Raw genomic sequence first — 26241 nt, 5'->3', positions numbered from 1 at the left:
TTTTGTTTCACACGGCGGTTGAATAACTTATAGCAATGAGATAGTTTAAATCCAAATCTACAGAAACCAAATCCAATCTTCTTTCTACTATCATGTGAGAGGAAATCACTGCTGGGATAAACTTACTTATCTATTAAACGTTTTAAGCAAATGTAATTGAAATCACTTTTAACACACATCTTGGCGAACTTTTTAAGCAAAAGCCATAAAACCACACAGCTTCTGAAACGAAACACAAATACTTTTTATTTGTGGGAATATCATTTTACATCAACTCCGTTAAAACCTAAAACCAACCTGCTGAAGTCCTGTTAGGTGGCGTGAGAGTTAGGCGGTGAATCACAAGACTTGCACACCTCATGGATGTAACGCAAATACTGAAGACATAAAAGCATTCACAGTTATCGGTTAACTGTTGTCCGTGTAACAAGCAGTAACCTTCAGTAGAAATTATTTTCTGACAAAAACCAACCCACATTTTGGTCTCATTTACAGACAACCAACACTTCCGTTGGTGGATGAATTCTATACATTTATCATATAACATATGAAAGGATAAGGCTTACAGAGGTATTTTAGTAGTTGTAAGAATTAAAATTCGGGAGACAAGCTCATTTTTAAAGCTTTCTGTATAAACCTCAAAAGTACAGTTAAAATAGAAATTGGAGGTCAAAAAAATCTGTTAAGTTGGACAAAAGTGTAAAGGTTTTCCTATTCAGATTAAGGGGAAAAAAAAACCTGTTTAACTAGTAGCTCATGCTTCAAGAACATCTACAACATTTCAGCAGGTGTTTTTTAAAAGAATCTAATAATAATGAAACCTCTGACCAACCACTGTGGCAACGTAAACCTAAACTTTACATTCCATTTCCCTGTGAGCACTTGTATGGGAGTGTTCAAATATCATGAGGAAGAATGAGTTGAGGATCTTGTTGGAAATAAAGGAGGAAAAATATACTAATCTTTTGGCATAAGCCACTAAACAACCATCTGATGGTATCTATGATGAGTCAATATCAACCTAGTCTAGAGAGAAGTTGACAGAGACTTAAAAAAAGTCTAAGCATCCCATCCCTCCTATAACCTCTCTATTCTTAAAACGAACTACATTAAGATAGAAGGGGGGAGGGGGAAGAAAAGGAATCTCCAATCAAATAATCCCAAAGGTTTATTTAAAAAAAAAAGTTTAAAATCTGCAAAATGAAAATCATTCAGGATTTTCTAAGCGTGTAGATTTTGGTTGCCCCTTGAGTTTCATGTTTTCAAACACCATACATAATTAACAAATTTCTCAAGTTCTACTCTCTACTGCTAAAAAAAAAAAAAAAAAAAAAAAAAAAAAAAGCCTAATTATTTTCCTAAGGCAATTTCCCCTTCGCAACATTTTTTATATTCTGAGAATTGTGCCATTTAGTATTTTTTTATTCTCCAGATTCTTAATCTGACATTTAAAAATAACAAAATAAACCCAAGACTTTTGTGTTTTACTTTTTTTAAAAGAACCACAATTGATCAAATTTATGAGACGTTACTTCTAAAATGTGGTCTAAGTGGTTTTAATGGGATTTAAAAAAAATCAAAACAGTACTCTATATTTCTATTTTCCCTCTGGCTATACCACTGAAATATGTACATTTACACAAAAATCCTTTCAAAACATTGGATTTAATATTGGTTGCTTGTCATAAACATTTTATAATCCACTCACAGTTATTAATTATCTTGTGCAAATTGGCACTAAGAAATGACCAGATGTGAGTATACAAACAAGGAACAGTCAGGTATGCTTAGTCATTATATAGCTTTTGAAACTTCTATGTGTGTTTATTTCACAGCAAACCAAACATTTCTATTTGGTGGGAAAGGTAGTAGTTGCATTTTCACCATAACGTGATTTTGTATATGCACACACACACACTGTATATACATATATAATTTGTCTTTGGTGGCTGAATTACAACAGGGAAGAGAAAGTTCAAATAAAATATAAAACCCTGGACCATTGTTAGCAGAGAAATCGTGACACAGTAGTGTAGAGGAATATGCCTGTGTGCTTTTTTTCTCATTTCATACAGCTCGAAAAATTCACATTTAATCTAAAGGTTGGGGGGGAGGGAGGGAAGAAGGTCGTGTGTGCAGAAACGCTGCTAGCAGATTTCATCCAACTTTAAACTGCTTCTAATTACCTGCCTGGTCTTGGATTCTGCTGATAGCACATTAATAGCTGCATCCATTTCATTTGTTCAAATGCACCAATAGATTGATTTTTGTCAAACAACCATAAAATTTTCTGTTTTCATAAAACCCTAGGGGACACTGCATTATTTAGCACCAGATATACTAGAGAAATAAGTATTGGTATCTACATTTCTCGTAAGAAGGGGTAAGGCAAAGAAAACAAGACATAAAATGCAAATATAAAGGTACCATTCCATTCACTCTAATTTTCCTCATTTGGGCAAATAATGGCTAAAACTTTGCTGTACAAATGACTCGGTCACCAAAAAGAGTGGTCCCTACTTAAAAGATAAGTGTGTATTTAACCCAATGCTGGTGGTTTAACATCCATTGCCTGCAATGAACGTTTTGCCAGGAAAAACCCAGCAGGAAAGAAAAGGAAAAACAAATCCTCACTATTTGATATCATTCTTTAATTACGTAACAAAATGAAAATTGGATACTATGAAAGCCTAACTAAAAAAGCAAACCATGACCCACAGTTGGCTGGAGTAGATAAATCGTGATCACCAACAAAACCATTCATTCCGGATGGAGGGAGAACATCAATTTTCATTTTAGTAGTTTAGGAAACAACAGAAGCCTGAACTTTCTTCATAAGCCAAAGGAAAACAGTGTCGTGGAGGAGGAAGGGAGTATTATGCCAAAGGCAATTTAAAGGAGCCCCAATCTCGTTTTTTTTGTGTGTATTTGCATATTTTTAATTTGCTGATTTGTGTCACTCTCGAAAATACTACAGGGTTTCATTTTTTTTAAACATAAAAGAATTCTGAAGATGTTTATGTTTAAAAACAGAACAACCCAATACTCTATGTGCCAAGTAGATATTATCTGTGGCATATTCCAGCCGTGTATCCAAATAATTACACTTTTAACCATTTTTAAAGGCCAATAGTTTACTCAAATGAAGTGCCACTTGGCACGTGCTGCTGAAGGAAGAAATGACGCTCGTTCCCCTATCAAAACAATCGACCTCTTCAACAGAAATGTTACACTGGCAATGGCTGCTGACGGCAACAATGTCCAAAGAGCTGAGTCTTGTTTTCTGAAATGCTACATTTGAGACCAAATAAAGAAATAAAAGATTCATTTGAAAAAAGTGACCAAAATGTGCCACAAAATTATTTTTACAATACATTTCTGCAGAAATAATCTCTAGGTGAAGCTTTTTTATACACATATACAAAATTTAAACAGCAATATACACATCATCACAGTGAAGACGTTGGCAAATTCACCAATCTGTAGTGTAAATACAAAATGCAAAGCAGCCTTCAAAGAGGACAATGCTACACAGCAAGCGTAGTCGGCTTGTTAAGAGCAAACACCACAACTTCCCAGCAGGAGGGGCACTGGGTGAGAAAAGCAGCATGCGCTTTGATACAAACAGCAATTTATGGCTAATGGTTGACAGAACTGTGCTAACAGGGACTCTTGAGCTGCTGTGCATAGTTAAATTCCTATGTCATCTGTTTCTCTTTATACCACTCCACAAATTCATCCAACAACACTGGCCCTGCGGAGAGAGAAAAAGAGAGAGTACGTTTTGTGCAAATGTTTCCCAGAGGACGGAGGAGAACCACGCATGCACCCCGCCTGTACTCACATGCTCCATCTTCATCATAGTTGCTAAGGTCAAGGTTAATTGTCCTGCTAAATTCTAGCACGTTGCACCACTGGTCTTTGTTTATAACTTTATATTTTGATTGCTGTTAAAAAGAAAAAAAGGGACAACACATGAAAGAACTAGAAACTGTTTCAACGACTACATGGAAAAACTTTCTGATATACATATATTAAAATCAAGGATTCAAATTGAAGATGCGCTAGGCCCAAATTAAACAGGACTACGTAACAGAACAAGAGTGATGTTTAGGGAGCTGACGGATAGTTTCAGGGCAAAAATACAAAGAGACTCCAAAGAAGGGGGGAAAGTGCAGATTTCTTTAACAGTCATCATATGAGAATCTGGAAAATTCATATCCTTCAGCCCTAAGTTGTTAAGAGATTCATACAGGAATATTCTTACCTCCTAAGTATGTATAGCATGGCTTGCCAACAAGTTGGAAGATATTTACACAGGTATACTGTCAGCTAGAACCGGGTACACAAAGGTAGTAAAAGGTAGTAAAGGTATATACAAATCAAATATATATAACTAGGCACAACCTTAAAGAGCACGATGTATTAGGATCATTGGTGAATCATCTAAACTAAACCTTCTTAAACTGTGGGTCATGATCCCATCTGGGGTTGTAGAACACTGTAGAAGGAGGTCACAAAAACTTGATCAACAATAAAAGGCATCAAGTATTTCAGCAGATTAATTCTTTATGTAAAAATAAATAAGCACATCCATCTTATTAACATGTAAATTTGCTTTTTCATCTTTAACAAATGGTAAAATTATATGTATGTTAAGGAATTGTTTTAAAATAAATTTCCTTATGATTTATTATCAGTAAATGTTTGATTTGTATGCCTTTATGTCCAGAGTTGTATAAAATTTTGGGGGAAAAAGGGGTTACAAGTAGAAAAAGTTTAAGTGAGGAAAGGCTCATATTCGTGATTTATTTTTCACACAGTACCACAATGCTTAAATAGTCTTTAAAACAAGCCATGAAGCCAGTAATAGATATATTTCTTAGCCATTAAAATCAGAGACACATAAGCTACCAAAATGTATAAAAAGTATAAGTAACAGGCAAAAGGCACATAAGACAATCTTCCATTTTGACTGCTGGTATTTCATAATTTAGCTATCTACATACAGTATCTCCAGGAGACTACAGGTCCATAAGTGTAAAGACAATGGGTTTTTTATTAACTTGGAAATACCGAAAATATGTTTGAATTGTTTTCTTCCTCCTATTTAATTCTGGATCTAAACTCAATCTTCATGGTTGACATTTCCCCAAGATAGCAGACGGATTAACCGGCTCAATAGGTACACATGTCTAACAGTCAGTCGATTAATAAACATTTATTAGACACCTACTATGTGCCAAGTCCTGTGCTAAGAGTAAGAAATGAAGGGAAGGAAGGAAAAAGGAAGGGAAGAAAAAAAGACAGCTCTCAAGGAGCTTGCAATTTAATGGGAGAAGAGAAGGAGGATAGGAACAAAAGAAATCTGAAAAAAAAAAAAAAAAAAAGGAGGGGTGGGAAGAAGTAGTCAAGGACAGGGGCCTAGATAGGAAATGAAGGGATGGTGGGCTTGGGTACCCTCCCCTTACTGGAGGATTCTGGGTGGGCTCTCTCTCCAGTCACCAGCTGAGGAAGCACGTGGAACAGGATACCAATCAGGGGCGCTCGGATACTAATTTGTCTTTTCAACGTGGAGAACTAGACTTATGGCAGCCACAGAATGGCGATTTTTTTTTTCCATCCTAAGGAAAATCCAATTGATAAAAATTTTTCTCCAGGTACAAAGTGATGACCTTTCTGTGTGGAAAAATGAGGAATTAAGTAACTGAAGTCACAAGGGCAATAAATAAGCCAGAAGCAGCACTTGAATTCAGGTCTTTCTGACTCCATTCACTCTCCCAAATGAGATCCTGCAACATTCCATATTGGTGGAAATCAAACTGGCACAATATCATCTCCAGACCACACCACCATCTTGGGAACTCCCTTTTCTATTTGGATACTGGACTAGAGAGCCTCCACAATGGCAGCAAAACCTTAGGGGAGTATAAGTCATCCTGTTTTACGCCTGAATTAATATTAATGACTAGAGAACCTCTAGATAATTATTCCTTTAGCAAGGAATATTTTATCATCATAACATAAACACAGGCTGCATTTTGCTGGCACTACTTTTCAACAAGAATTGGTACAAATTATTTGTAATAAAAATTTATGTGAATATACAAAGCATTTCGCATGCATGATTTCATTTGCATGTAAGCTAAAACAATAATTTTTCAAAGAACTAAACATTTCATATTTCTAAAAGAATTCTAGTATCTTTTGGTAAAAAGAAGAGTTAATAACACTCATTAGAAAAGATACTAATTTAACATCAGCAATTTCCTAGACTCCTATAAAATAAGTTCTAAGGTGCTTTATTTAAAAGGGCTCATGAAAACATAAGATGAGCATGTAATTTTAAAAAAACTGAAAATGACAGATTACTGTTTCAAATGTGATATTTGTTATTACTGATTATGTATTATTCAGAAAATCTTTGCAAAAAACTTCTCATAAAAATGTTTTTTTTCTTTATGCAAAGGAAATGGAAAAAGGGGAGGGGGAAATAGGTAAACATATTTGATTCAAAATTTAAAAATGATTCTTGGTAAGAAGGTACTGGGATTTCATTTCGGCTATTACAATTACTTTTCAACAGAAGATACTTCTATAATCAATGCGTCAGAAATTATAATCAAATAATATTTTTATATTAAAGGAGATTTAAAAATACTAAATATTTTCTAACTAAAGAAAATTAAACATATTAATTATATTATTATTTTTACTTTTATATAAAATTTTAAATTTATACTTAAATATAAATTATAAATTCACATAAAATTTGATTATTAAATTATATTTACTTATCGTTACTATATTAATTATAATATTTATATAAATATATTAAATTAAAAAATATTGTATACACATATGCTGATTTTTTTGGTTTAGCATTTCAATGCTATAGACAGTGGTGTCAATCTCAAAACAGAAATGGATTCTTACTGGCCTCATACTAACTTAGGAAACCACAAATTAACATTCTCTATGTTATGCTGTCCAGTTTCATGGGTTTGATGCTTCTGCTGGAGGAATTGTTGGAAGATTACACCAACATGTATCAGATGCAGGGATTGATCCTATGCCTTCTTGATTTGTAAGGAGGCTCTATCCTATCACTTCATGCTGTCTCTGTTAAATAAATGTCTTAACAATTTTGGTAAGCATGCAGGTTGGTCTAAAATTTAAAAAAAAAGTCACTACTTAATGAAATTCAATCAAGACTACAAAAAGGTAAATGGCAAATTTTTACTGTGCTCAAAACAAATCTAAATAAAAGTAGAATTTCTGAAATGAGGGGAAATAAGCCAGGGAAAAATTATTTACATCTAAGATTATTTCAGTATAATTATAATGTACTACTGCTATGATTTTTTTTTTTTAATTTAAAACATGAGGCCCAAAAAACTGATACCAATTATAGCATAAGCATTAACTTTAAAACACGGTAATAATATAATTATGTAAAATGTAACAAATAAAATACACAATTGGCTTTTTAACAGGCAAATAAATATTTCACTCAGTAGTATCATTCAATACCTCTAGGAATTGGTGGAATACTGGAAAAAGGGGCCAGGTTTTTCCTAACAACAGTCCCAACATGCATTTGGCAGTATTGATGTCTAGGCTTCTCTGGTCCTTTTCCTATTTAACAGAAAAAAAATGTGAATGAGAGAGTTGAATAATTTTCTAAATTCCAATCACCAACACTTCTATTTAATCTAAAACAAACTGAGAACTATTCACTTATCACAAACATCACAAAAACCACAAGAGATAATAAAGGTCAAGAAAAGAAGTGAGGGGAAAGGAATTATTATGGAAAATTGTAATTTCATAAGGAAATAAAATTTGTATGCATATGGTTGGGTTTTTTTTTTTTAATAATCAAACTAAGAACCCAAATCAATTAAATCTACACCAGAAAACACTGCCATTTTTTAAAATAATCAAACTAAGAATCCAAATCAATTAAATCCACACCAGAAAACACTGGGAAAAGAAATCCCAGAATCATCACAAAGTGATTAACTCTTACTTGATACTTGGCTTTATTAACAAAAATAAAAAACAAAATAAAACTATTTTGATATTTTAAAATAGATTGAGGTGCTCTAAGACCAACGGAGAGCTATTATTTTTTAAGGAATGAATTTCCATAAAGTCAAATTTACAACTTTACTAGCTATCTTCCATGTTACATTCTATTATATTACATATACTGAAATTAAACGAGCAAACCACCCTAGAATAATAATTTTAGGTCTCTGGAAATTCTCTTCAAACAAGTGAGCCTACAAACAAGAGAACTGCATGTATCCACTCTCTGGAAAAGGAGTGTGTGTATGTGTGTGTATGTATATATATATATATATATATATTATACCTCCTCTTCAAATAAATTTCTTTACATATATATATATATATATATGCCATATAGATGCAGCTCTACACATATTTCCGTAAGTAATGACCATGGGAAATACAATATTTCAAGTTAGATATAGTGGCTATGTTTCACGAGAAAACCCCAAAAGATAGCACGTATGCTTAGAAATCATAAGAAAGATTTGGTTCTTTTCTCCATTATAATTTTGGCAAATGATTACTTTTTCTTTCACTTCCCCTGTCCCATAAGTCACCTTTTTTAGAATCAAAACTAAAGAAAAACTTAGAAAAATAATAGAAGGGTCAAGACTCTGTTAAACGATTTGTTCAAAGTCAGTATCTACCGAGGAGTATGAATCATCATGAAATATTGTTCAGATGGTAGTCAGTATAAGAAAACATTGAGCTCTTGCAGGAACTAGAAGTTTACCGACTTCGGGTTTAGCTAAAAGGATAAAGCTTTCTGGCAATATGAAATATAGGATGCTGCATCTGAAACAATTAACAACTAATTTTCTAAAAAATTCGAATGTATTCTAATTTTCTAAAATTTTAATGTATTCTATCTTAGTGCATCTTGATAAGATAATGTAATTATTTTAAATAATAACTCATGTTTTTCCATCCAAAAACCCCCAAGCTCTTAAGTATGGTACTGAATTTCATCATAATGAAGTTAACAATTTAGAAATGTGTGCACCTCACTTAACAATTTCAAAAGAAGATGATGGAGGCACAACAGCGTGCTACTAAGTAGAATCCACAAACAGTTTTATTCCTCGGATCACTCACTAGTCATTTTTCTCACAGTGAATGGTATTGTGTACAAACAGATCCGGCAAGCTCTTTCTAGACACTTCTCTCAAATACCACAATAGTAGGAATGACTCAAACCAAAACCTTTCTATGTAAGCAAGTAGCCTGAGATCTTAGTCAAAATTGGACTGCCCATTGAAAATCTGAGTCATTTTACTTAAGAAGATATTGTTTACACAACAGAGGGAGAGTTTGGAAAAGTACTCTAATGACTCGCCTCACTCTGTCCAAAACTAACTGGTTAAATGCTTGCTACATAGATTAAGTAACAGTCTTGTATTCTCCAGACAAACAGAACACTATATTCCACCCTAAAACAAACATGCTATAGAACACCAAAAACTACGCAACCACAAGAATGTCAGCAGTTCAGAAAGGACTGCACATGGGCCAGAGAAATAGGCCATCGATACTATGGCACTGAGCAAAGGCCCATTCCCAAAAGAACATTTCATAGAAAATCAAAGGTTTGCAATCATTAACTTATGTCACACTTCCAATCCTGCCTTTACCCAAAGCTACAGCTAAAACGGAGGTCTCGTCCATGGTCTTCCATCTATGTGTCCCCACCACGATGGATACAATACTAAGGTGACAAAAGAAAGATTATTATACAAGGACCTTGACAGACCGTTTGCAACAATACCATCATCTGACAAACTGACGATCATGAGAGATTTTAATGCATGTGTTTGGCAGTCGTGCCAAAACATGAAGAAAAGTCATCGGACTCACAGGATCGGAAAGCTGAACAGCAATCACTTACTCCTGCTCTGCAAGCGTGCCAGGCATCAGCTCGTAATCACTAACACCATCTTCTGCCTAGCAAACAAGAGAAAGACATTATGGATGCACTCAGGATCTAAACAGCGGCATCTCACTGATTATCATTATCATATGTTAGTGGGACCTAGAGGAGAGTAAGATTACAAAAGCTAAGCGTACAATCGATGACCACCTGAGAACACTATCGTCTAAAAGCGATACATCCAACAAAGTCCACAGAGGATCCAAAGCCTCTAATACATCTGGGACAACATTAGCAGTATGGGCCAGAGAGCGGATTTCCAGCTGCAAGGTCTGCCTCATCCAGCCATCTCCCCAAGCGGGCATCAACACGGTTAATCTAGGTCAACTTGAATTGGTTCAAAGAGAACACTCCTGATATTCAGAAAAATTATTTGAAACAAATTAGACTAGCAACACTACATAATACTATGATTATAGTACCTCATGGCATGAGGCACAAATACAACTAAATACAGATACAATTAATGTAAGGAATCTAAGCAGAAGAAATCCAGAGTCATGGAATAATGATCTAGCAACCTAGAAGCCCTCAGAGTTCCCCAGAGGCCTTAAAGAAGGGAAAAAATGCCCACCCCTCCAAAAAAAATTCAAGTATTTCCATAAACCAAACAGTCCCAAAATGAATAAAAATCTCAGTGAATCTGACTTACAAATGGAGTAACTTCATTTTTTAAAAGTAGTATTAGAACTAAATGAGGCCTACACATCAGAAAGAGCAGCTTCTAAGGATACTCCGTGGCCTATTTAAAAATACATAAAAATATAAATGTGATGAGATGTGGCCATGTATCTAATAAAAAAGGAAAAACCAAAGGAACTCAATGAATGCTCTGAGGAATTATAAAAAAAACATTGCATATGCAACAACACATACTTTCAGATAAAAACCAATCAGAACTACTTTTCATCCCTGTTAATTACAATGAGTACATTTATTAGATGAATTTGTAGTAGTTCTGTTGTAAAGCTAAATTATTTCTTACTTAGCTAAGTTGTTATGAATTTGACTTCTCCTGTTAATAAAAATTATAACATACAAAATTCATATTTTTCCTCTTATAGGCACTGATAATGACCTGAGATTTTCTTAGATAAAACAAGCAAATAACTACATCTGATGAAAACATCTGATCCTAAGTTGACAGATTTGCTAAAAATCCAAAGTATCCAGACAAAAGCTATGGCAACTACACTTTTTTTTAAAGAAAGGATGTACTTTTCACTTCCCCAAAGCTTATATATAAATATAAACACAACAATTCATAACACTAGTAAGGAGGAAGACAAATACTGAAAGAAGGGGTGAGGGGAAGAATGAAGTCCATGGAAGAAATGGTAAGTCTTTAACTTCAGATAATAATATTAATTAATTAATAATAACTTAATAAATTGAGACAGAACCCAAATATAAGCAGTATTTTACAACACTGTTCTATGCAAAGAAAACTTTGTTAATGCTTGGTAATAGAAATCAAAATGCTACAAAGAACACCAAGAAAAGTCAAAGTTATTTAAAATAAAGACACACAGTAGAAAAGTTACAGAACATAAAATCTCCTTAACTTAGTTTGTCCAAGTAAAATAATATAAAAGTGGAATGAAAAACCCCTTAAGAGCTCAACATAGTTAGAGTTTTGTTTTATGCAAAATTAAAACTATAACTATCAACAAAATACAGCAAATGTACATCTAGAATTCTTGTGATTTTGGTGGCAATTATTTTTAAGGGCATACTAAAAATTTTTAAATGTCACTCCATCAGGAAGAATGAATTTACACCACACTATAAATAAAAACTAAAGTGCTTGCAAATAGAATCAAATTCCTACAAAACAATTAAGCTTGTATTCTGATGTTTCTTTAAAAAAAAAAAAAAAACTCCAGCATTTCCATAAGACTTCTTTGTACAAATCATAACTTAATGATCAGCCTGAACTTTCTGCATGCTAGGAGTTACTTTGTGAAAAAGAGCATGGATGGGAAAACAAAAGTGTAGATTTTTAATCAATTTCAACAAGTTAATAACTGGCCCTCCTGGAATAACTTGGGAGAAGTCATATCAATGGAGCAATCCTCACATAAGATTGCTTGACTTCATCTGAGCCAAGAGATTTTTCACAAGTAAAAAGTGATTAATCTGCCAAAGGTGATTGGCTGGCTAACTGCAGAGTCAGAACTAGAAGCCAGTCTCTCTCCCAAATCAATGAGTATTCCCCATTTAGCTCTCTTGGATTACCCCACTGATTCTCATATTTATCCCACCTCATCTGAGAAAATAATAAAAAAAGTTTTCCCTAAGTAAAATCTCCAAAACTTACCAACAAAAAAATCTTCACTAAGTCAGAAAATTAAATTCCAATCAAAACAAGCCGTTTAAATCAGAGAGAAAGAATGGAAATGAGTTAACACAACTCCCCTCCCCCTCCCCCTCTTCTTCTCCCTCTCTCTTTCTCTTTTTCTCTCTCTCAGTTCCATCTAACATCTCTTTTCTCCCCCACCTCCTCCCAGGTTGGTCCTCCAATGCAACTTCAAACTGGTAAGAGTGATACCAGCAGGGAGCTGTTATCTCCTCCTTCTTCCTCTGGCTCAAAAGTAATTAAGTCCCAAGCCTAAAATAAGATCCAAAAGTAAACAAACACCTTTGGTTCAATTAGCAAATAATTTCTGTTTTCATTAGGCGCAAACTTACAGCAATCTCTCTCAAAGCTGTCTTTTGGTGCTGTTAACTTTTTAAAAACCAAACTCTTATTAAAGGAAGGAAACTAATATTCAGTTCTACAGCTCAAACAACTTCCTTGTTGAGTGAAATCATGTTGTACAATAAAAAGGGAATGAGAGTCTCAAAGATAAAAATGACTAAAATGAGCAGAAATCAGTTGTTTGTGTAATATTCCATTTACCTTTACCTCTCTGTTTCCCAATCCCTGTCCAATTCAAGGAGAAAAAAGGAAAATTACTATTCTCAGTATATTTCTGATATTTCAGTAATTTAAAAATAATGCAACCACCTTGCCTTTTCTCCAATGAGAACACACAGAACATAGAAGGCAGCACTCAGACAGCAACCTGTGTGAGAGGGCCACTTCTGCTTCCTCATCTCCAAAAGACTTCAGAACGTCGAGGATTGCTGGGTCTAAATCTATGTTCCTTTGGGACCAGGATTTGCTAAATCTGGGAAACCCCCAAAATGCACCCAAAATGTGCTGACAAATAAAAACCACACAATGCAAAGCATGCTAAATTTCTTAAGATGGTAAAAACCAAAGGCTATATGTTAGAAAGGGAAAACTTCTGATACAATCATCAGAGAAAGGCTTCCCAGAGAACCAAGCTGGATCCTGAAGGAAGAACATTTCAGAGCAACCCAGTCTCATCAAAGGATGAGGAGTAGGAAAGATCAGGACATGTTCAGAGAATGCCAAGAAGAGTTTTTACAAAGGAACAGTAGGATTTACCATTGAAAGAGCAGGCTAGAAGCCAAATTGTGCAGTGTGTTGAATGCTAGACTGAAGGGGCTGAATCTGACTCATGAAGTAATAGGATTTGGAAGCAATAAAAAATTTTACAGGGGAGAGTAAGATGATAAAGCAATGATGTGGAAAGAGTAATAGTTAAGTGATATGCAATAAGGTGTAGATGGAGGATAGACTGGTGTGTAAAAATGAATTCAATAATTAATAGTCTATTTAAATAGTTCAGGAGAAACATAATATGGGGCTGAATTATTGTAATGGCAGAGGGATGGGAACAGAAACTCTGGAAAGAATTCAATCTGTTCTGACTGATTGTAAATAGGAGAACAGGGCAAAGAAAAAAAATGACTCCTTTTAATATTAGGGAACCAATAGAGAATATTTATAATCTTCATAAACACACACTCACACATGCCAAGGAGGGAATATCAGCACGAAGACTTAGGTGCAAATAGAGAGAAATACAGTGACTCCCACACATCATGGCCAAAAAAAAAAAACAAAAACAAAAAAAAAACAACTACTTCATACATTTTAAAGGATATCTACTGATGAAAGAAATGGAGAATTTGGGAAGAAAATATTCCATGAGAGGTAATATTTCATTTTACTAAGCTGTCTGGCTCCTGATTCCTTTAATGTAGAAAGTTCCTGGCAAGGAAATTTGTTCTACTAATGCAACTCAGCAGCTGCCCTGCAACATTTTCTCAGGTTCCCAGAAGTCGATGTGAGTTTCAAGTGACTTGCTCAGGGTCCCAATGCTGGGATATGTCAGAAGGCAGACCTTTGAACCAGGCCTAACTCCCACACTGAAGCCAAAGTCATTATCAGCCCATCTGCTACACCAGTCTATACCTGTCTCTAATGAAACCAAAGTCTGAAGGAAAAAAGCTCCATCTACATGCCAAATACAAATACACACATATCCACCGTACCCTCTCCCTGCAGGCTTCAAAGCTCCTTTATAGAATGTAATACATTGGATAATGGCTTATATGAAAGAATGTACTTACCCAAAGTCTTGAAAAACTAATTTTAAAAGTTTAATTGAAAAGGAAGAGAGAAAAGATAACACTGCCTATGTATATCTACTAATCTAGATACCACAGGAAATAGCTACAATGCAGGAAGAATAGCAGTTGAAATACCTAGAAACTCATGAGACAAATCACAAGCAAAAAGACAGTAATAAAACTTCAGATACCCTAATATTGACAAAATATGGGTTACAAGCCAGATAAATTAGAAATCTTATTCATAGCAGTAAATTTTCTCTTACAAACATTATTAAAATGTAGTGGGATTATTAGTGACGCTCAAATAGACTTTAACTCTGGAAGGGTACATCTCATTCAAAATAAACATTAAATTTTCAAAGGGTCCATATGTGTTTGTATGGAATAGGGAGGATTGCATATGAGATGTGTGATGTGGGGATACATATTAGTTTAAAGAGGAGCACTCTCCAATAGTTAAGTCAAAGGACAGGAACAAAAAAATTCTCAAAAGACTTTTAAACTCATAACAGTCATGTGAATGAATGTCTGTGTCATTAATAAGAGAAATGTCCATTAAAGCAAAACTTGACAGGTAACAAGAAACCAGATGATGGAGAGGTTGTAGATACAGGCACACCTCATGCACTGCTGATGGCTCTGTGAATTCACATAACTATTCCAGAAAACAATGTTTGTGCTCTATGTCAGAGACTCCAGAGGGACACCATCATCACCACCAAGTAAATGAAAAATAGAAAGACTCCATTTATACCAAAACATTTATAGCACGACCTTCTGTGATAGCAAAGAACTGGAAACAAAGCGGATGCACACTGACTGGGGAATGACTACATAAACTGTGGGGTGTAAATAAAATAATTATTGTGCTATGAGGAATGATGAATATGATCAGCGAAGCAATTAAAAACTTACAAGATCTAATGAAGAATAAGTGAGCAGAGCCAAGAAAACAATACACACAATGGCAACAATCACAAAAAAGAATCCCCACTATATAACAATCAAAATTAAATGCTACAAAATGATAAAGAACAAATCCAGCCCCAAGTGTAAGGACACTGGAAAGGTAGGAAGGGCTATGACTGCCAAACAAATCCAATTTTATACCTGTTCCTGGAGGGGAGAGGAAACCCATGCACTATAAACTGCTCTGGGAAGGGCTCCACCTAGCAGGTTACTGCAAGAGTCAAAGTGGGAAATGATGAGGAGGCAGGGACAGAAGGGAGAGCAGCGCACAAGAGGTCCCAGCCATGGCCCAGAAGCATTATGCAGGAGGGAGGCAGACAGTTTCTGGAGCTCTTTCTGATAAGAGCAGAAAAATGTATGCTGGTAATTCTTACTTAAATCTTACCTATAATGCTTTGCCCCTGCAGTTCTTAGCAACAAGGAAGAATTGGATATTGAAGTACAAATGATGGAAACCTTGGGGGAAATAACTCCATTTTAGGATTTATAATAGTGAAAGAGAAAAGCTAGTAGTCTCTTGTGAACCCCAGATAATACATTTATGTCACCATCTAAGTGGTCAAACCATCTCATGAACAAAGGGTCTTCAAAAAAAGATCTATAGTCGATTAATAATAACATGAGAAGTTGCTTCAAATCACCAAAAAGAGAAATGCAAATCAAATAACTCATCTAGCAAGCTGGACAAAACAGAAAGCATGCTAACCTGCTCTAAGTGGGGAGGTCAACTGCGTCAAACTTTCTGGAAATCAATTTGAAATTACTTAGTTAAAATTTTTTTTAAAAAAGGACTAAACCTCTTTGCCCCTGAATCACACTCACAGGTATATATTCCAAGAGCATCCAAGACAATCAGGAAGGTCTTAAATGTACCAAAATAATATTCAGAGTGATCCAAAATGCAATCACAAATAACTGGAACAAAGTTGGGGGAACCATCAAATGAAGAATGGTTAAGCAAATTGTAGCACATAAATTAATGGAATGATCAATGTGAACAGAAACAAAAAAACCTATTTTTGGAAGGACACTGATAAGATGAGTTCCAGACAAGGGCAAGCAAGGTGATGAAGCTTCAATTTCACATCATACAAGGATCAATGAAAGGAACTAAAAATATTTAACACAGAAAAGTGTAAGCAGGAACATGATCACTATCTTCAAATATCTGAGGGGAAGACATCTGCATTAGTCCATATAAAATTAGTAACAACGGATCTAAGTTACAAAGAGACAAATTAAAGTTTATTTTAAGGATAAACAAAGAGCTATCCCAAAAGGAAATCAGTGCTTCAGAAGGTAAGAGGCATGTCTTTACTTGAAATCTTTAAGCAAAAACTCAACCACTTGTGGGAGATAGTGATAGGCTGAACTAAGCTGGTTCTTAGTGCCCTTCCAACTTAGAAATTCTATGAAATGTACTAACTATAAATCCAGTTTATTGTTATTGTCTATATTTGTCTTCTCCAAGCCATGAATTTACTGATTTTATCTAATACAAAATGAATGACACCCATATGATAGATAAAATAGGTTAATCTGTAAATATACATTTGATGGAGGTTTAAAATACTTGGGGGGGGGGAGGGAGGAAGAAGGATTAATCAATTAGCAGCAGATTTAAAAAGGTTAATAGTAATATTATTTGCCCCATGTTTTCAGCTTTAAAGGAGCATTGTGTGTGGAAATGTTTTGAATGACTGCACATGTATAATTTGTATAATATGTTGGATATCACAGAAAGGAGGGAGACAAAAAAGGAAGGGAGTGAATTAGAAACTCAAATTTTAAAGAACAAATGCTGCAGAGACTAGACAGAGAGAAAAAGCAGGAACTCATCTCTCCCCAAAGTCCCTCCAAACAACTTTAATGAGTGAAAATAAATTCTGGAATGGCAAAACCTGTAAAAGAATGGGATGAAACAATTTCCCAGTCCAAGACAACTTAAGTGATCAGCAGGAAAGAGTGAGAGTACAACACAGTCAAGCACCCAGCCCCAGACCCCTAGAAACCAGCAGCAGGCTTTGGGGGCAAATCGATCAGAGACAGCAATGGCAGTTTCCAGACATCTCAGGCCACAAACCAAAGGATCGAACAAGCAGAAGATTACAGGGTTCCTTTGTTGGTACTGGGGTGGGGAGGGGGATAGGACTCGGATGTGTTGTTCAGCCCCGACTCTCAGTCCCAGGCCCAACACTAGCACACCAGAGCTTGTGGCCACAGGTCCAGGGCTGAAAAGAATGCTTGGGGTCTCTCACAGACCAGTGCACTCACCAGGAGCGTAGAAAATCTCCCCTCCCTAGATGACACCACCTGGTGTCCTCAGCACCTTCAAAAACTTCAAAACTGCCTTCAAAAACAGTCAAAGAGAAAACCTGAAGCTTGGGACACACACTACTTCCACTTAGAAGCAGAGCCCCACTTTAGCACAGAGTTAAAAATCAAGAAATAGGCTAGAAAAATGGTCAAAGGCAGAACAAGATACTGACCAAAGAAAGTTACTACAGTCACAGGGAAGATCAAAATACACACTCAGAAGACAATAGAATCAAAACTCCTATATCCAAAGCCTCAAAAAAAAAAAAAAAAAAAGAATTGGTCTGATGCCATGGAAGGATTTTATAAATTAAATAAGAGGTGTAGAGGAAAAATTGGGAAGGGATGAGAATGATGAGAGAATGTTCTCAGCAGTACAGTGATCCAAAACAATTCCAAAAGACCTATGATGAAAAATGCCTTTCACATCCAGGGAAAAAATTATGGAGTCTGAATGCAGATCAAAGCTATTACTTTCACTTTTTAAAAATTTGTTTTCTTTTTTTCTTTTTCATGGTTTTTCCCTTTGATTTTTCTTCCACATGACTAATATGGAAATATATTTAAGATGATTGTAGTACATATATAATCTATATCAGATTACTTGCTATTTTGGGAAGGGAGGAAAGAGGGAGAAACATTTGAAACAGAATCTTAACAAAAACGAATGTTGAATGTAAAGGAGTGCTTGCCATCTGGGGGAGGGGGTGGAGGGAGGGAGGGAAGGAGGGGAAAAATCGGAACAGAAGTGAATGCAAGGGATAATGCTGTAAAAAATTACCCTGGCATGGGTTCTATCAATAAAAAGAAATTAAAAAAAAAAGAAACAGAAAAAAAAGAATGTTGAAAACTATATTTACATGTAATTAGAAAAAATACTATTAACAGACTGTTATAATTTAAATAAGAGAGAAAAATGAAAGTGATACAAAAAATATTTTAAAAAGAGTCAACAGTTTAGTCAACAGTTTGGTAAAGGAATAACACAGAAAATGCTGAAGAAATAATTTAGTCAACAGTTTGGTAAAGGAATAACACAGAAAATGCTGAAGAAAACACCTTAGAAAACAGAATAAGGCCAAATAATAAAAGAAACAAAAATCCAATGAAGAAAAGAACTCCTTAGAATAAAAACTTAGCAAATGGGGAAAAAAAAAAACAGGTACAAAAAAATTCACTAAAGGAAAGAACACCTTAAAAAGTAGAATCGGGCAAATGGGAAAGGAGGTACAAAAAGCTCACTGAAGAAAATAATTCCCTAAAAACTACAATTTGTCAAGTGAAAGCTAATGACTCTATGAATCATCAGTAACAATAAAACAAAATCCAAAGAATGAAAAAAAATTTAAAATGTCAAATTATCTTGTAGGAAAAACAACTGGCCTAGAAAATAGCAATTAAATAAAGGATCAGATGGTTTGGAATGATATTCGAAAGGGCAAAAAGGCTCTCATTGCACTCAATCACCTACTCAGCAAAAATGAGTATAACTTTTCAGGGAGAAAAACAGGACTTTCAAGCATTCCTGATTAAAAAAAAAAAAAAAAAACCAGTTGAATAGAAAATCTGACTTTAAAAAATACAAGACTTGAGAAAAACTTCAAAAAGTAAACAGAAAAGAAAAATCATAAGGGATTCAATAAGGTTTAATTATGAATATTCCTATATTGGCTGATACTTATGGTTAATGAAACTTATAACTCTTTAAAACTTTCTCACTATTAGGGCAGCTAGAGTATATGTTGACCTATGTTGTATATTTAGGACCCAGGGCATGGGTCTGAGTTATCTATAAAAATAAATTTAAGGAATGAGAAAACACATTGGATAAAAAGGAAATGGAAAGATAGAATGGAGTAACGTACCTGACATAACAGAGGCACAAAACAGCTTTTACAGTGGAAGGGAAGACAGTTAAGATGTAGAAGAGCACATGAACCTTATTCTTATAATTGGTTCAAAGATGGAATAACATACACTTTTGATAACGAACAGGGTGAAAGAGAAAAGAGTATAGGATAAATGGGGAAAATAGTATGGAGGGAAATGCACAATAATTATAAGTGTGAAAATTTTTATAGCACATTTCTCTCATAAAGATCTCATTTCTCAAATATATAGAGAACTGAGGCAAATTTATAGAAATAAGAGCCATTCTACAATTGATAAATTGTTAAAGGATATGAATAGTTTCAGATGAATCAAAGCCATCTAGTCATATGAAAACAATGCTCTAAATAATTGATTAGAGAAATGTATATTAAAAACAACTGAGCTCGTAATTGAGAAAAAATTAAAAATGAAGAACATTCAAATTCAATGTGAAGAAATAAATCCATCACTTTAGAAAAATCCTAGCCATCTGGATAAGTAACTTTTCAAATATTTAATAAATGTTTTGAACATATGTAAACATACATCATTTACTTAATGTTATCAAATAGTGAATTCTCATCCCCAAAGTTGGGGACTTAATGTTATCTATAGTTTCAAAATTCACTTTCTTACAACAACTTAACTAACACTGGTCATAATCAAAGACTAACTTTCTCATATGGCTGAATTTGACTCAAAAATATACAATAAATAGGATTACATGTTTCAAAGAAATATTTCAAGAATTTATGATTTGCTATGTGGGAACTGGCCCTACTAAGTGCAGAACACAACTCGTTCTGTATCTTAATAGTTTCAAGTTTGTCTGATCCAAATAAACAAAGAAACAAAAAGATCACATAATGGCCAACAGAACAAGTAATAAGCATCTGCAAATTTAACTAGAATAGTTCTAAAAATGTTAAGTTGCCATCTTTGTATAGTGAGATTCAGTTTAATTTGATATTCCAATCATTTCCACAAGATGATCTAGTCTTAACATCAAAGTCAAAACTACATTAGAAAAGATTAAACTGGACCTAAAACTAAATTTTTGTTGTTTTACACTTTTCATCATTATCTAACAAATACTCATTCTGCTGAATAGTTACTATAAACAGTGCTGTAGGTGACACAAACCTAAATTGGTCAAGACCCATATCAATCTTGATTAACACAAATATTAGAAAACAACTGTTTTTCCCTTGACAAGCTAACTTTCATTAAACTGATGAATTGTTTGATTTCTATTACAAAGGTTTTGTAATCATATCTACTTTTTACACAGACAAAGGGTTATTTTTAAAAACGTACATATTGAGAGAAATATTAACAAGCATCAAGGGAGCAATTTAAACCAACCTCTCTGCTACAGCACATAAAATGAACTTTCGGGAAATATTTAAAACAGAAAGCAAAAACATCTGACTTAGAAAGCACAATACTTACCCGCGCAAAGTCAAATGCATATCTGTAAATAAGTTTGAAATTTGCAGGCTCATTTAATAATGATCTCAAGTAATCCAAAGAACTTCTTAATTTTTCTGTTGAATCACATCTAAAGAAGATAGAGAAAAATGAAAGAAACTACATATAAAATTCAGGTTTATGATCTGTTACACAGAAAGCATACTTTGTAGTTTACTACAAATAAAGGGAAAACACTAAAGAGTAAAAAGATGACCCATTTCAAACAATAAATGAAACTGATGTTCTTACAATAAAATATTTAACAAATCAACTTAATTCTTACAATCACTAGCCCTTTATAGTTGAGTCTTAAAGTCTCCATTTTCAAAGTCCCCAACATAAAAGCTACAGAACTATGGCCACGTTTCATGATGACACCCTAAATGTCTTCTCTCTATTTCTCTCTCTCTCTCTCTCTCTCTCTCTCTCTCTCTCTCTCTCTCACACACACACACACACACACTCACTTATCCCTATACCAGTTTGATGGTGCAGTAGATAGAATTAAGACAGATATTCAAATCCAACCTCAGATAATGACTACCAACCCTGTTTGCCTCAGTTTCCTCCTCTGTAAAATGAGTCAGAAAAGGAAATGGCAAACCACTCTGGTATCTTTACCAAGAAAACCTCAGATGGGATCATAAAGAGTCAGACATGATTAAAGGCAACAAAACGACAAGATGATTTGTGTCCCAGAGCAATGAAAGCATTTTGTTATTTAACTTATTATTTTAAATTTCCACTATTATCTTCATGAAATGTGATCATACTAATTCTAGAAATGGTTACATGTTGCTTTAATTTGTGTTATTCTCATTTTTAGCATTTCTTATTATGGTTGACAATTTTAATTTCCTCCTTTGAAAACTGCCTGTCGATATTCCCTGACCATTTATCTATGAGGAAATGGCTCCTTAGTCTTATTTAAGTTCCTTCCTTCTATGTCTTGGAAATGCAAAGATATAGTTTCCTACCAGTCTCCAAATTCCCTGCTATTTTAACTCTATTCATTTTGCAAAAACCATATTAATTGACATAATCAAAACAGTCTTATGTTTCCTTCCATGACTGCCAACTCCCCCCTCCATCTACCCCACCTCATCCACAGACCTGAAGGTAATTTCTTCTTTCTTCCATTATTTATGAGGGTCACCTTTTATGTCTATGTATCATCCATTTGAAGTTTATCTGGGTATGTAGTATGAGATTTGGTCTACAAAGAATTTTTGTCAGATAGCTTTCTCATTTTTCCAAGAATTTTTGTCAAATAATGAGTCCTTAAACCAATAACTGACCTTCAGTTTCTCAAACATGATGCTAGTATGCCGTTTTCTTATTTATACTAGGTCTTTAACCACTTTCAAACCGACTGGCCTTACATTTTTAACCACTCTCAAATCATCTTGATTATGACTGATCTGCAGTACAGTTTGAGATCTGGTGCTACTAATCTCACTCCCCCCACTCTTAACCCGTTATTTCCCCTTTAAGATTCTTGATCCTTTGTTCCCCCATATGAATTTCCTTATTATTTTTTCTAGCTCTATAAAATAATACTTTGGTAATTCACTAGTATAGATTATATGACTAAATGAACATCAGTGGTTTTGTCATTGTTATTAAACTGACATAGATCATTCCAATCAATTATTAAACAATCTCTTGTCCAATTACTTATGTCTGTTTATTTCTGCAGTTCTTAATATTTATATCTATATAATTCTTGCATGTTGCACTCACAGCTCTAATACCAGTATGTTTTTAGTTCAGATTCAATGTTGGGATAAAATGAACAACTCATAAAACAGAACATTTAATAGAGAGGCTCTCTTTATCCTACAATAGTGAGAAAATGCAACAAGATTAAAGTGACATTGGCCCCTCCGGATGCAGCCCCTCCCCTATTTCCATCTGAAAACATGTCTGGTTATGATATAGCAACTCCCATAGTCTCATATACCCACTAAGTATAAAAGTATAGACTACAAACGGATGGACTTGGTAAGCCTTTCCACCAAGAAAACTGCATCAGGAAAGCTGGAGCAATGAGGTCCCATGAGGGAAAAAGAAATTGGGGTTGAATAAAGCCACCTCAGAAACACTGATTCTGTTATGTTGTATATGTGTTTTGGCAGATATCCTTGCCAAATATTTTGTATCTTCTGTAGGTGTTTTGAGTGGAAATTCTCTTTTTAGCTCTTCCTGTTGAATTTTGCAGATGATATTATAGGAATGCTAATGGCTTTATATGAATCTATTTTATAATCCTACAGGTTTGTTGAATTATTTCAATTAATTTTTAATTTATAATAAATTATTTTATTTATAAATATTTATATTTATATAAATTTATAATAAAGAGAATTTATAATAAATCATCATATCATTCACAAAAACTGTAATTTTGTTTTTCCTTTGCCTAGGAATATTCCCAGGAATTCTTTTTTTTAGTTACTGGTACAGAGAATCTTTCCAGGACGACTATGTTGATAGAAGTGTTAATAACAGGAATACTCACTTTACCCATGATTATTCAAGAAACATTTTTAATTTTTCTCCATTACATATGATACTTAAATTAATTTTAGATAGGTATTATTATATCAAGACAAAATCTATTCATCTTTACACTTTAAAGGCTTCAAACTGAAATGGGCTTTGGATTTTGTCAAAAATCTTTTCAGTATCTATTGAAATAAATATATAGTTTTTATTACATGACTAACATTGTATTATCATATATAATCTTCCTTCTGTTGAAGTAACAATACATTGTCTATTATACAATTTGGACATAATTTAAAATCTTTTAAAATATGTTTTTAAAATTTTTACATTAATGTTCATTAAGGGCACTAATCTAGAGATTCATGTTTCTGTTTTGTCTGTCTCTAGTTTAGATAGATTATAATATTTATATCATAGAAATTTCTGAGATTGGAAAGATGGCTTATTTTCCCATTATTGAAATTAGAATTTAATATTGTACATATGTTTCCAAAACTTCTAAATGTGATAGAGCAAAAAACCTAACAAGTTCATAGACTGAATGAAAAGAGTTAGTTTCTAGAACAGGAAAGGTAACAGTCAGTCATATCACTTCTGTACAACTGGGTTTAGCTAGAGGCACTGTATTTTAGGAAGGATAAACTAACTAAAATACATTCAGGAAGCCAAAACCTGGCTTATGAGGGGACTAAACACTGTGCCAAAGAAGAATAAAATCAAGCACTGAATAATGTTTTGCCCAGAAAACAGGGGATCTAAAAGGAAGCAATGAATGCACAATAGCTATCTTAAGTCTTTTTTATGTCTTCAAGAATTTCATGTAAACAGTTCTGGTTGGTCTCAGTGAGCAAAATTAAGAGAAAGACATAAAAGTTGCAGTTAGATTTTGGCTCCATTTAAGGAAAAACTTCAGAGTTAAGTGGTTCAAAATCACAATGGGCAGCCATGAGAGAAAGAGGGACAGGCAGACAGACAGAAGATTCCGTCCATTACTGTGAGTTTTCAAATGGATACCATATCATTTGTTAATGAAGGGTTTACCGTTCAGGTATTATTTGTACCGCTAGGGCCACCAAGATCTCTTACAACTTTGTGATTTTGTGAAAATTGTGAAAATTCCTAATTGTTTATTGTACCCTTTATTATTCAACATATCAAATATTAGATATTAAGATATATCACTTGAAAAATAACTTAGTAAAATCTGCAAAGCAGAAACAAAATTCACGTGTATACAAGTGTACACATATACATAACTGAATTTAGGTGATTGTTGTTCTTTATAATAATAATAAAATGACTTACTGCAGAGAGGTCATTCCTTTTAACCATTCCTGTAATGTAAAATAACCCATGTTCTGTGCATCCAATTTCCAAGCTAGTACAAGCATGACCACCTGTTTTAAAAAAGAACAGAATACAGATGTAATGCAATAAATCTTTGAAATTTAGTTTCTAAATTATACCTTGCAAAATCTTTCCACTTATGAGATTACTGAAAAATGAACAGACCAACTTTTAATTAAAAAAAAAAAACTTTAGATTTCTGTCTAAGGTGGCTACCCAAATTGAGGTAGTTCTATATATCCACTCACAACACCTGAAATTCACATTAGACCAAATAAAAATCAAGCAATCCAAAAAGAACCTACACTAACTTTTTCCACCCCAGAACTGTGCAAAAAGCCTGTCTATAGCCCAAAATCAATATGAAAAGGGGCCATTAACAAAACCAGGACTTGAAGAGAAGCTCATAACCTCCCAGTACAACCAGAGACAATCCAGGGACACTTTATAGCCTAAAGAACTCTGTCCAGAGACAGCAAGAGAGAACTCTCCAAGAAAACTAACAGTAATTAAAAAAAAAAAAACAAAAAACAAAAAACTCTACTCTTAACAGGTACCTTAGAAGTTCTAGTGAATGAAAGTGACCAGTTCTGCATAGGAATGTAGCAATGACCACTAAGTATTAGCATGTCTTCCACCAGGACATTCCAGGGTTCTAAAGTCTATAGAATCCTCTTGTGGGACTTCAAAGGGGCTCTGAAGATTCCTGAATCTTATAGATTCAGGAGGACCTACCTTCAGGAGGAAACTAATAAAAGAACCCAGGTGACCCAAGGAATGATCAACCAAAACAACAATGGTGGGAGAAAATTTCCACTGGTGGGGGACGAGAAAGAAGATATAGAGAGATAGATGATTTATAAAATGAGTTAGAAATAGATTGTATTTGTAAACATACATTAACAATCACATTTACTCAAACCTGACCAAGATATATTAACAGCTTAGCTTCATTACTTTGAACATCCCCTGAAATCCCTTTTTAAACCAAAAGATATTAAGGCAAACCTCACCTTCCTACTTATCCCTCCTCCCTTAAAAAAAGTTCCTTAAAATGCTGCTGCTCCTCCAAGCTACCCATCTATCTTCTCTTCTCACCTGCCCTGGTAAATCAGAAAGAGTAAACTATATCTGTTACTCCACTAAATCTTATTTCACTGTACTTTTAAATTCCATTTCCACAATTCTGCACTGCTTGGCAAGCTGCCAATGAAATGACATTTTAATCAAAGACCCTGTTTCTGAGACCTCCTCCT

At 34.2% G+C, this 26241-nt stretch overlaps 1 protein-coding gene across 6 annotated transcripts in view; it reads right to left on the bottom strand.

The window, feature by feature from the left end:
- Positions 1–220: 220 nt before the first annotated feature.
- The window catches only part of DCUN1D4 (defective in cullin neddylation 1 domain containing 4), a 77774-nt gene continuing 51753 nt past the window's right edge, over positions 221–26241 (bottom strand). For all 6 annotated transcript variants that reach the window (XM_051967587.1, XM_051967588.1, XM_051967590.1 and 3 more), the window contains 5 exons: positions 24944–25035; positions 21107–21215; positions 7534–7638; positions 3845–3947; positions 221–3754 (listed from right to left, as the gene is read on the bottom strand). In XM_051967587.1, coding sequence (XP_051823547.1) covers positions 3699–3754; positions 3845–3947; positions 7534–7638; positions 21107–21215; positions 24944–25035 — 465 coding nt within the window. In that variant the 3' untranslated portion in view covers positions 221–3698. The remainder of the gene's footprint in view (positions 3755–3844; positions 3948–7533; positions 7639–21106; positions 21216–24943; positions 25036–26241) is intronic.

This window comes from Antechinus flavipes, chromosome 6 (assembly GCF_016432865.1).
Source record: "Antechinus flavipes isolate AdamAnt ecotype Samford, QLD, Australia chromosome 6, AdamAnt_v2, whole genome shotgun sequence".
Lineage (NCBI taxonomy): Eukaryota > Metazoa > Chordata > Mammalia > Dasyuromorphia > Dasyuridae > Antechinus > Antechinus flavipes.
Note: the sequence above shows the minus strand (reverse complement) of the source record. Positions and strands in the feature narration are given on the sequence as shown.